Genomic DNA, 12,423 nt, shown 5'->3' on the forward strand with positions numbered 1-12,423 from the left:
CCAACAGCGTGCTGGGTAATACTGTAGACTCTTCCAGTTTTGCCATGGTAACATTTGTGGGACATTCCTTTTTGAACAGCACCCATTCCCTTAATGTCTATAATATCACCTGTCTTATAGATTCAAATGTATGTGGCCAAAGGAACAACTCCATGTTTTCTAAAAGGCCTAGAGGACATATATTGGGTGTCTCTCTTTCCCTTTGTATTTGTTTTTTTGGGAAATTACTGGAAGATGGTGGTTCCCGCCAAAAGGTCCTGAGCCTTTTTAAATGCTTTTTCCTGTAATTGGAATGCCTTGTTTCCCTGATTTCATTTATTTTATTTATTTATTTTTTGGAGATAGGGTCTCACTCTGTTGCCCAGGATCGAGTGCAGTGGTACAGTCATGACTCACTCCAGACCCAACCTTCTAGGCTTAAGCAATCCTCCCAACTCAGCCCTGCTGAGTAGCTGAGACTACAGGCATGAGCCACCACGCCTAGCTAATTTTTAATTTTTTGTAGAGGCACGGTCTCCCTATGTTACCCAAGTTGGTCTTGAACTCCTAAGTTCAAGGGATCCTCCCTCATCAGCCTCCCTAAGTGCCTTAAAGAGCATATGTGTGATGCTTGGCACAAAGTGAACCTCTGTACACATTTCTTGAATGAATGAATCCCACAAGAATATCTATTGTAATGAAAGATTGAGAGCAAGTACCTGTCTACTTTCTCTTTCCGCATCCAGCATTCTCCTGGAGTGCAGCCTGCAGATGTGAAGGAAGTTGTTGAGAAAGGTGTACAGACTCTTGTGATTGGCCGAGGGATGAGTGAGGCCTTGAAGGTAGGTGTTGGTATGCACAGCATTCCTGAAGACAGGTGGGGATCTCTTGGACCTTTGTCTTACAGATTTGTCCTTCTTGGGAGGTCATCTCTATATATCATGTATCCTCATTTTGCTGACCCAGGATAGCAATGGCTGCATACATTCCTCTGCCTCATCAGCATTGGGGTCTCTAGTCTACCTAACACTGAGACAGTGTCATTTCAACTATTTCTCAGAAATGTCTCAACCCATGAACCTCTCAAGTTCTGTAAGTATCACTATTTGGTTCTTTATGTTTTAATACTACTTTATATCCTCATAGTATATTTTATAGTACTTCTAATTTTTCTTTTCTTGGACATATTTATGTTGTTTTCTCCTTCAGAAAAAAATTAATTTTTTTTCATTTTTAAAAAATATAGATGGGGTCTCACTGTGTTGCCCAGGCTGGTCCTGAGCTCAAATGATCTCCCGCCTCGGTCTCCCAAAGTGCTAGGACTATACATGTGAGCTACCACATCTGGCCTATTTTTTAATTTTCTTACAGAAATAATACATGCTCATTGTAAAAGATTTAAAAATTCAATGAAGAAATGTAGAAGTAAAAAAGTGAGATTCCCTTCCCAATGTTCCAATTTGGTGTATATTTCTCCAGTCTTCTCTGAATGCATCTGCAAATATGTACACACTTACACACATAGATATATGTTTATATACTTATAACCATTTTACATAAATAGGTCAATGCTATATGTATTCTGTAACTTTTCCCCCCACTTATATTACTGTATTATGGATAGTCTTCCACATAGAAGCCTACTTCATTCTTTGCTTTACAGATGTCCTACAATCCTGTTCCTTACTGATGAAGGTGCCTATTATATCTAGGACTTTATATATATAGGGCACCTTCATCAGTAGGGCTCAAGCAATCCTCCCATCTTGGCCTCCTGAAGTGCTGGGATTAAAGGCTTGAGCCACCATGCCTGGCCTATTTATATTTTTAAAATTTAAACTAGTTTTTTCCCCCCCATTACAATAATTCCTATCTGAAAGGCTACTGTTATAAATATCAAATATATAGAAAATATAGGGCATATTAAAAAATATTTCACTTGAGTTCTTTCTGAGACAGAGTCTAATTAAAATCTATTTTTAAAAAATATCCAGGACAAGCCAGAGTTGAAAAAAATATCATCTAATAATAGCTGCCACTATTAAGAATATCTTTTATATAAATTCATTTACAAATATTTATTAAGCATTTTCTATGGGTAAGGCACTATTGTAGGCACTGGGGACAGTGCAATAAGACAAACAAGGTTCATGCCTCTCATGGATGATAAAAAAACTAGGCTGCTTTAGATAATAATAAATGCAGTGACGAAAATGGTGACTTATGCAGGGCTACTCTGGGGTGGTCAAGAAACATTTGAGCTGCAGTGTACATACATGAGTCAATTTCATCCTCACACCAACTCTGTGATGTAAGCACTATTATACCTATTTTACAAGGGAAGAAATTGGGGCTGGGAGACTTTAAAGAGCTAGTCTAACATTTCTTGGTTAATATATGGCAAAGAAGGGCCTTGTGCGGTGGCTCATGCCTATAATCCCAGCTCTTTGGGAGGCCAAGGTGGGTGGATCACGAGGTCAAGAGATCGAGACCATCCTGGTCAACAAGGTGAAACCCCGTCTCTACTAAAAATACAAAAATTAGCTGGGCATGGTGGCACGCGCCTGTAGTCCCAGCTACTCGGGAGGCTGAGGCAGGAGAATTGCTTGAATCCAGGAGGCGGAGGTTGCGGTGAGCTGAGATCGCGCCATTGCACTCCAGCCTGGGTAACAAGAGTGAAACTCTGTCTCAGGGAAAAAAAAAAAAAAATATATATATATATATATATATATATATATATACACACACACACACACACACACACACATATACACATATGGCAAAGAAGAAATTTAGACTCAGTTTATTCTAACTCAAACATTTAACATTTATGGTGTTTGTGCACCAAGGTAGATGTTTCACATATCCTTAGCTCAGCTAATCGCCATACCAACCCTGTGAGCTAGGTGTTAATATCCCTAAGTTACAGACATGTAAACAAAGACTCAGAGAATTTAATTTACTTACCCAAGGTTACAGTGCTAGTAAGGACGTAAATCCAAGGCTAACTGCAAATTCCATGTTGTTTCATTTCCATTTCATTTGAGCTTTATGAATGGGTATCATGCTACCTCTGTCAAAGAGGCCTCTTTGTCTCCCCGGGGTTCACTGCCAAATTTTCGATTGGTGATACACTGAGTGATCATGAAGTGATAGTTGTCACTGTCTAATTCTGTAGAGTACACTTGCCTCACGGCAGGAAAGGAAGCCCTGGGGGCTTTCTTTCCCCCTACTTACTCATCTCTTTTCCTCCTTCCCAGGTTCCTTCATCAACTGTGGAGTACCTCAAGAAACATGGCATTGATGTGCGGGTCCTCCAGACAGAGCAGGCAGTGAAGGAGTATAATGCGTTGGTTGCCCAAGGGGTCAGGGTGGGAGGTGTCTTCCATTCCACCTGCTGATGAGGCCTTAAGAGGCAAATAAATCACTAAGCACCTGTGCCTGTGACTGTGACTTACCATTCTCCAAACCAGCCTCCCCTAAGCATTTTTGGACACCTCCTCATAGATGCAGGGATGACCAAGACAAGGTCCCTGTCCTTGGGGGTGCTAAAAGAAAAAAAGAGGAGACAGAAGTTTAATATTGTAGTGAATGAACTGAGGGAACATTTGAGTAACAGCAACAGTAGAAGGAGTATGCCCTGGGAGTTGGTTCTAGACAGGCTGTTTTACTAACCAACCCTGAGACTAGAGCTTCAAATTTCAACTATAGGCCAGGTTGTCACTGTGGCTCACACCTGTAATCCCAGCACTTTGGCAGGAGGCCAAGGTGGGCGGATCACTTGAGGTCAGGGGTTCAACACTAACGTAGCCAACATGGTGAAACCCCATCTCTATTAAAACTACAAAAAGTAGCTGAGAGTGGTGGTGTGTGCCTATAATCCTAGCTACTTAGGAGGCTAAAGCAGGAGGAACACTTGAACCCGCGTCGTAGAAGTTGTGGTGAGCTGAGATGGAGCCACTGCACTCCAACCTGGGTGACAGTGCGAGACTCCATCTCAAAAAAAAAAAAAAAAACTATAAAATATTGGGGCTGGACTAGATGCCCTTTAAAGGTTCCTACTGGCTCAGATAGTCTTTGTTCTATTAAATACTCAGGTGGGCTTTGTAAAGCCTTATAATAGACTGAGAGAACTATAAGTTATCAGCATCACCTTATTTTTTATTTTTTTTCTTTTTAAAGAACTATGGGCTTTGGTGTCAAATAGCCTTGACTTTGAACTATAGCTCACTGCCACTCACTGGTTGGGTATTTGTTTAATGTCTCAGTTTCACTGTTCTCATATGTCAGATCAGGATAACATTAGCAGTACCTGGAGTCATTGTAGGTATTAAATGAGGCAATTCATAGAAAGTATTCAGTATTAACTCACTGCCTGGCATGTAGTAAAGACTCAATATATTAAACCACTGTTGTCCTTATCTTTCTATCAATGGGGATACTGTGTAAAGCCAACTGGTTTCATTTTATGATTTTTAATATAGCAGCTTATTATTTCATAGAGTCATAGAATGTTGGAGCCCAAAGGAGCTATCTCACTCATTTGTTCAGTAATTCTCCTTCATATCCATTCACAGACAGCCTATTACTAATTTTTTTATGACCACTTATTGGGCCCTGGGGGAATAAGGATGAATGTTACAATTCCTGCCCTTAGGCGTTATGCTGTGTAAATATTACAATAGTTACTAGGTCCAGTGGTGGCACAAAGAAAAGACTAATTTATCCTACTAGGACAGAAGGAAAACTAGGGAAGATAACATAAGGAGATGATATTTAAGCTGAGTCTTTAAAAATGCAAGGTTCATTAATTCACTGAAAAAACATTTACTTGTCAGCTCTTTTATCTACATTTACTAGGTATGGTATTTATCACAGCCATCACTAAATAAAATTGCTCCACCCCAGCCATCATTGGAGCAGCAGCAGAGGAAAGCTGATTTTTGCTTCACACAGTCCTGCCACCTGACTATATAGTTAGGCTTCTGACCTACAAGAACCAATCCATAGACTGGACAGCAACTTAAGATGTAGCTTGGCAAGAAAAGCTGAAGCAGTGTGGAAACTGAAGGGATTTATTTTTTTCCAAGTTTACCAAGCAAGTGGCAGAGCTGATTAGAACCTAGCGCTATGTCATCTTTTTTATGGCATACACCTCCTTACTCCCTAGAAGCCCATGAGAGTGAGCGCTTCACAGACCCGACACCCAGCACTGAAGTCTTGGAAGGTTCTGCTTGGTGCCCTTTCTGCAGCCCTTTCATTTGTCAGATGACAGATCTTTCTAGATCTGTTTCCTCGGCTGATAAAGCCAGCCCTCTGTATAGCTAAGAGGAATGTTTGATGAAATTCAGACTGTTTCTCTAGTGATGCAGTCCTTTTTTTTTTTTTTGGTCAAATGCAAGACAGCTCCAGTGGGTGTTGAATTCAGTGTGGGTGTAATAATTATTCCTAAGTGAGTTGTCTCCAATAAAGAGAACTTAGTATAAACTGCTTAGAGATAGAAGTATCTATCAGTGACATTATTTAAAAAAATTAATAATTGTATTATCTGGCTATTATTTTTATAAGCTTGTCAAGTGCTAAATATGATCCAGACTGGCTGCAGGCTCAGAGTCTACCAATCGTTATTTAATCCATCCTATTCAACAACTACTGAGGTCTAATTATCTGTTTCACAGATGAGAAAACTGAGGCTAGGAGAGCTGATGATTTGAAGGCCTTTTCCCATATACTTCCCCTGAGGTGGTATAGCTTAGACCTTTGGGATCTTCTTGGATGTGAATGAATACAGGCTTTACTATTTATAGTTTTCCCACCAGTGACTTAGTCTCTAAGCCTCATTTGGCTATTGTGAAGATTAAATGACAGGTAAAGTACATAGTACAAGCAGTGCCAAAGATTAACCTCTCTGGAGCACTGACTGTTATTATATCACACCTGGAATTTTTTTGTTGTTGTTGTTATTTAGTCTTTATTTCATAATCATAAACTTAACTCTGCAATCCAGCTAGGCATGGAAGGGAACAAGGAAAACATGGAACCCAAAGGGAAATGCAGCGAGAGCACAGATTTTAGGATACTGCGAGCAAATGGGGTGGAGGGGTGCTCTCCTGAGCTACAGAAGGAATGGTCTGGTGGTGAAGACAAAACACAAGTCAAACTTATTAAAGTTGTCCACAGTCAGCAATGGTGATCTTCTTGCTGGTCTTGCCATTCCTGGACCCAAAGCGCTCCATGGCCTCCACAATATTCAAGCCTTCTTTCACCTTGCCAAAGACCACATGCTTGCCATCCAACCACTCAGTCTTGACAGTGCAGATGAAAAACTGGGAACCGTTTGTGTTGGGTCCAGCATTTGCTATGGACAAGATACCGGGACCTGTATGCTTTAGGATGAAGTTCTCATCATCAAATTTCTCCCCGTAGAGGGACTTGCCACCAGTGCCATTATGGCGTGTGAAGTCACCACCCTGACAAACCCTGGAATAATTCTGTGAAAGCAGGAACCCTTATAACCAAATCCTTTCTCTCCAGTGCTCAGAGCATGAAAGTTTTCTGCTGTCTTTGGAACGTTGTCTGCAAACAGCTCGAAGGAGACGCGGCCCAAGGGCTCGCCATCGATGGCAATGTCGAAGAACATGGTAGGATTGACCATGGCTGATGCTACAAGGTCCCAGGCGGCAGCATCTGCAAAGCCTGGAATTTTTTTTTTTAAACAGAGATGGGGTCTCACTATGTTGCCCAGGGTGGTCTTGAACTCCTGGGCTCAAGCAATCCTCCTGCCTCCCGTAATCCCAAAGTGCTGGGATTGCAGGCATGAGCCACAGCCCCCAGCCCTCTACCTAAAACTTTAACTCACATGCAGCAACATGTCAGAGATACTGCAGGAAATGACTGTTTCTTTTTTCTTTTTTTTTTTTTTTTTGTTGCCAGGCTGGACTGCAGTGGCGCAGTCTCGGCTCACTGCAACCTCCACCTCCTGGATTCAAGCGATTCTTCTGCCTCAGGCTCCCGAGTAGCTGGGACCACAGGCGTGTGCCACCATGCCCAGCTAATTTTTGTATTTTTAGTAGAGATGGGGTTTCACCATGGCCAGGATGGTCTCGATCTCTTGACCTCGTGATCCGCCCGCCTCGGCCTCCCAAAGTGCTGGGATTACAGGCGTGAGCCACCGCACCCGGAAATGACTTTGTTTCTTGCACTGGATCCCTATTTCCCACAATCCTGATTTCTTTTCTAAAATATAGCCCTTCTATATTATTTTTTTAAAGCTATAGAGATCTTAAGAATATAGCTGGGCATGGTGGCCGGCATCTGTAATCCCAGCTACTCAGGAGGCTGAGGCAGAAGAATCACTTGAACCCAGAAGGCAGAGGTTGCAGTGAGCAGAGATCGTACCATTGGACTCCAGCTCAGGCAACAGTGTGAGACTCTTGACTTTAAAAAAATAAATAAATAAAGATCCTAAGACAGGCAAGATCAAGAATTGCCTTGAAAGATGGAAATGATTCATTCTCCAGCTATTCAGTCAGTCCTTGGTCCAGCTATTGCCTGCATTAGGGAAGAGGCTTCTTAGCAAGATACCACATGTTTAAGGTCCTTCAGCAACTTATCAATGGTAAAAAAAGTACAGCTGTTAAAGCTGCTTTGGAGGTGCCCTAACATACTGTCACTTTAAGAAATAAAACTATAGCTCAAATAACCAGTTATCAGGAGGCAGCTGGATCTTTGTGTTTCACACCTGAGGAACAGCATGTAAGCATGTGCTATAAAAGCTGAAGCTACAGCCACCACATTTCTTTACAGACCAGGAACTAGAACAGCTTGGTGTTTTCTCAATTTTATTATGGAGAAGGGGAGGGGAAGTAGACTTGAAGGGTTCTTTATTTTTTAATGCAAAAACAATTTATCCTGTGTTTGATACCAGATGAGACAGTAAGGGTCATATACTCCTTAGGCCTACACATCAATCCCAGATGAAGTGCTTCAGGTTTGGCTCATTCTGACACCAAAGAAAGGGCCCTCTAGGCAAAGGTTGGAAAGACTGCTTTTGCCTCAGCGCCGTGCAGGTTTGGGCATTATATAAACTTTTACAGGCTTGCTGAAGGGAATGGTGCCCTCGATGCTGGTTTCCACCTGGGGCGATACCTCACCACCCTCCATCCAGGGACATTTTGGAATGCGAGCACTGGAGTTGTAGGACAGCAGCAGCCTCACTTCTACCTGACATGGCTCTGAAAAAAAGACAAAAGAAATCCTCTATGATTTGGCAACTGCTAGGAATGAGGATGAAATGTGAAGTTAAAGAAACATCAAAATGGAAGCAGTAGGGAAACCATTTCTTCATCCGTCTGGATCCCTCCCTTTACCCTCACCAAATAAAACACCTTCTCAGGCAAAATCCTGGGGGGCTGACACTGAGCTTGCAGATGTGATGCTACTCCATCACCTGCTCCTCGGGCTCACTGTGGCACAGAGCCATAGCTGCTGAGACAACTGGAGAGCAAGCTAAAAACCCTTCCAGGAAGATTAATTACTTCATGAACTGCTTTATGAACTGGGTTCAAATTCTTATGCAGATGTGGATTTGGGTGGTCTCAGAACCTCTCAGAGTCTCAAGACTTCCAGCCTCAGGACAGAGGGTCAGCAGGTGCATGTTGCTTATTCTCATACCCAAGTGGGCTCTTCCTGCGCAGTTTGATATCAAGCCTCACGGCTGCATGTACCATAGACAACACTTTATTAGTGGAGAGGAAGCCTTTGAAAAGCAAACAGTTCAAAAATTTCTGGCCAATGAACAGGAACATGTTTCAGGGACCTAAAATCATGTCCGAAAACATTTCATTCTTTCATTACATTATATTACAACATAATATAATCATTTAGTGTCTGTATGTGGCAGGTCCTAGCAAGAATAAATAAGAACTCTCCTCAAGTTGATGGCTATTTGGTTGAGGAAACAGACAGTTGCAGTGGAGTACAGTATAAGAAGTACTGAGGAGGGAGTGCAAGAAGGTTTTGGAATAGACTATCCACTCTATGCCAAGCACATAACCCCAAAAGTTCTTATCCTGCTACATTATGAAACAAATACTGTCAAAATCTTGGCAAAAGTCCCAAGACTCAGAGAGGTTCTCAGAGACTGCTCAAATCCACACCTGGGTAAGAATTTGAGCCCAGTTCATAAACTGAAGCAGTTACTCTTTCTATTAACCCATGCTTCTATAAAGAAAGGGGAGATAATTTCAGAAAAATGTAAGGGCAAGTGCAAAGGCCAGGAACACAGTGAGGTTGAGATGTCTCCTTAATTTGGTGCAACCAGAGCAAAAGGTCTAAGTGTGGAAGATGATCCCAACGCTAAGAAGTTCAGAGGGTAGAAATGAGGGCTAGATGGATCTAAATTAACAAGGGCAGAGACTCCAGGACTTCTCAATGCCTCCCCAGACCTCTTCCTGGTTACATCCAGACTTCTCTCTATGGGTCAGAGAAGAGACTAGATTGCTGTCCTCCAGGAAGGGGAAGACTTGCAGTCAGAACAATCCAGAGGCCAAAAGCAATCCAAGACCAGAGCAATCCAGTGCATCTCAGATTCCAGCATGAGATCTAAGTGCAGCCTCAGCCATCAGCAAGTACCAGCCATGTGGTAAGCACACACTCACATGACAACATGAGGGCCATGCAGCAGCCTTGAGTGTAACTGTCATGAAACTTAACACTGTTCTCTGATACCAGGCTCCAGATGAATCTCCCACTCAGGGTGGAATCGAGATAGGTACCCATATCTGCTTTCCTGCCACGGTCTCCCATTCAGTCCCAGGTGGCAGAACACAACCACTGTGCCAGTTCGCAGAGCACTTTCAAAAAGCTAAATCTTGGTAAGAACCAGGCACAGTGGCTCAAGCCTATAATCCCAGCTCTTTGTGAGGCCAATGCAGGACAACTGCTTGATCTCAGGAGTTTCAAACTAGCCTGGGCAACATAGTGAGACCCCATTTCTATAAAAAAATAAATAAATAAATTAGACAGGCATATAGTCTCAGTTATTAGCGGGGCTGAGGTGGGAGGATCACTTGAGCCCGAGAGGAGTGCACCACTGCACTCCAGCCTGGGCAACAGAGGAAGACTCTGTCTCAAAAAACCACCAAATAAATCCTGTTAAGGTCAGAGGGAGCTGATGTCAGACTCAGCCCTACAGGGTCATTTTGCATTCCCTTACCAACATTTGATAAGAGTGGCAATCCAAGGTAATGCCTTAGGAGGAAAGCAGAGTAGAGAGAATGAGAGGGAGGGGAGCTTGGGAGAAAGAGGCAAGATCATCTAGGACAACCCATATACCTTATAGAATATATCTCCTAGGAGTTTTACATTCTTATTCTCATCTTACAGATAATGAGACAGACAGGTAAAATAACTTTCTCAGGATCACACAGCAAAGGAGGCAGAATTTGAAATACGGTCTGTGGCTCAGCTCCCTACGTGGCAGCATCCTGCCTCCCAGAGGAGAGGTCCTTCCCTGCTGGGGAGCTGCTGAGGGTTTGAAGGAGCTCCCTAAAAACTCCAGGCCCCATCTCCTGGATTAAGAGAAAGAAAGTGCAAGCTTATTTACAATGAGACACATTGCACTTGAGTGTCCCAAACTAGAAGGGAGGTAGCACAGTAAAGGAAGGCTGAGTGCCAGCTTCAGCACTATCACTGATCAGCTACATGGGCCTCCATTTATGTATCTGTAAAATGAAGAACAGAATACTAATTCCCACTGCAGAGTTGGTGTAAAGATTAAACGAATTTTTATTACACATTTAAAACCTTGTATTCAATTTTCATTATTTGTTGAGTGCCTACTATATGTCAGGCACAAGAGACATAGGCTACTGAAGCACTGGAGATACAGAGGCAAAGACAAGCGAGTTCCCTGCTCTATAGGAGCCTACATCCTACTGGGAAAGTCAGTAAATAATTAAATGTGAAAACACATCTAACACCAATAAGTGCTACACATAAAGAATTAAAACAGAGATTTGTAATAGTGACTGGGTCGCAACCACTCAGAGGAGGTGATTTTGTTTGGTTTTTGATTTTTTTTTTTTTTTTTGAGTCAGGGTCTCACTCTGTTACCCAGGCTGGAGTGTAGTGGTGTGATCAGGACTCCCTGGAGCCTTGACCACCCCCCAGACTCGAGCAATTCTCCTGCCTCAGCCTCCTGTGTCCATGCCACCATGCCCAGTTAACTTTTTTATATATATTATAGAGAAAGGGTTTCCCTATATTACTCACACTGGTCTCAAACTCTTGGACTCAAATAATTCTCCCATCTCAGCCTCCCAAAGATTATAGATACAAGCCACCATACCCAGCTATGATCTTGAATAAGTTAAAATTCTTCAGGCTCAGGATAGCCTGGCAGACAAGGAAGTCTGCCATGAACTAATATACCTTAAGAGCAAATGGGACCTAGGAGAAAGAACTCTGAGCATGGGGGCAGATCACCTGAGTTCTAGCTCTGGCCTTGACGGTGACTTGTGTGACCAGGGACAAGTCAGTACCCTCTGAAGACCTTCCACATTCTTTTGAGCTATAGCATACCATAATTTGCTTCCCTGAGCCTTGTCCCTCCCAAAACAGTGCCGTCCCACAGCATTTTCTTCTCCATATCCAGGATCCCTTCCTCAGAAGATATTAGAATAAGGAATCTACTTTTCTGTGGGGCCAGTAGTTTGGCAAATAGTGCAAAACATGAGGAATGCTCAGGGAAGCACATCCTGGGTAGCAGAACTGCCAGATGCTCCCTCAACTACACCCACTAGGCCTAGCGCCACTAGAACCTGAAAGGGGCTGCCCTAATATCCAACAACTTTATAAAGTCATCAGTACCCATCTAACACCCTGACAGGGGAAACCACTAATAATGGCCTTATAGACCAGGCACAGTGGCTCATGCCTGTAACCCCAGCACTTTGGGAGGCCAAGATGGGTGGATCACTTGAGGTCAGGAGTTCAAGACCAGCCTGGCCAAATTAGCCAGGTGTGGTGGTGAGGGCCTGTAATCCCCGCTACTCAGGAGGCTGAAGCAGGATAATCACCTGAACCCAGGAGGCAGAGGTTGCAATGAGCTGAGATCGTACCACTGCACTTCAGCCTGGGGAAGAGCAAGACTCAGTCTAAAAAAATAATAATAATAATAAAATAATAATAATAATAATAATGGCCTTATAATTCTGTGTTTAAAAACACAGAGAGAAATAAAATTCCAAAAGCTAGTCCCTATCTCTAAAATAAAACAAATTTGGTGACACTAAACACCTCCAGTAACAACAGTGCTCCTGGATCATCTTCAATTATTTGGGAAACACCACTGAGGCCAATTCTGCCCCCTTTTCTAGGTTCTGCAGACTGAGCTCTTTTTAAGTTTTCTAAAGCAGGTTTACAGGCTTGAAATGTAATCTC

The 12,423-nt window shown here is 42.7% G+C and overlaps 2 protein-coding genes and 1 pseudogene across 9 annotated transcripts in view; 1 reads left to right on the forward strand and 2 right to left on the reverse strand.

The window, feature by feature from the left end:
* Nucleotides 1-3,419, forward strand: part of AAMDC (adipogenesis associated Mth938 domain containing) — a 49,889-nt gene extending 46,470 nt beyond the window's left edge. The window contains exons 3-5 of one of the 3 annotated variants that reach the window (XM_012469591.2): nucleotides 726-821; nucleotides 946-1,071; nucleotides 3,240-3,419. In XM_012469591.2, coding sequence (XP_012325014.1) covers nucleotides 726-821; nucleotides 946-1,071; nucleotides 3,240-3,380 — 363 coding nt within the window. In that variant the 3' untranslated portion in view covers nucleotides 3,381-3,419. Of the gene's footprint in view, nucleotides 1-725; nucleotides 822-945; nucleotides 1,072-1,225; nucleotides 2,681-3,239 lie in introns of those variants that run through there. The other 2 variants (XM_064365328.1, XM_012469592.2) reach the window with 2 other exon arrangements.
* LOC105728982 (peptidyl-prolyl cis-trans isomerase A-like) lies at nucleotides 2,767-6,649 on the reverse strand (annotated as a pseudogene).
* INTS4 (integrator complex subunit 4) overlaps nucleotides 2,767-12,423 on the reverse strand; it is a 122,451-nt gene continuing 112,794 nt past the window's right edge. For 3 of the 6 annotated variants that reach the window (XM_021671817.2, XM_021671821.2, XM_021671822.2), the window contains one exon: nucleotides 7,804-8,213. In XM_021671817.2, the coding sequence (XP_021527492.2) occupies nucleotides 8,035-8,213 (179 nt within the window). In that variant the 3' untranslated portion in view covers nucleotides 7,804-8,034. Of the gene's footprint in view, nucleotides 3,528-7,803; nucleotides 10,231-12,423 lie in introns of those variants that run through there. The other 3 variants (XM_021671819.2, XM_021671820.2, XM_021671818.2) reach the window with 3 other exon arrangements.

This window comes from Aotus nancymaae, unplaced genomic scaffold, assembly GCF_030222135.1.
Source record: "Aotus nancymaae isolate 86718 unplaced genomic scaffold, 86718_ANA_hifiasm-v0.15.2.pri h1tg000059l, whole genome shotgun sequence".
Lineage (NCBI taxonomy): Eukaryota > Metazoa > Chordata > Mammalia > Primates > Aotidae > Aotus > Aotus nancymaae.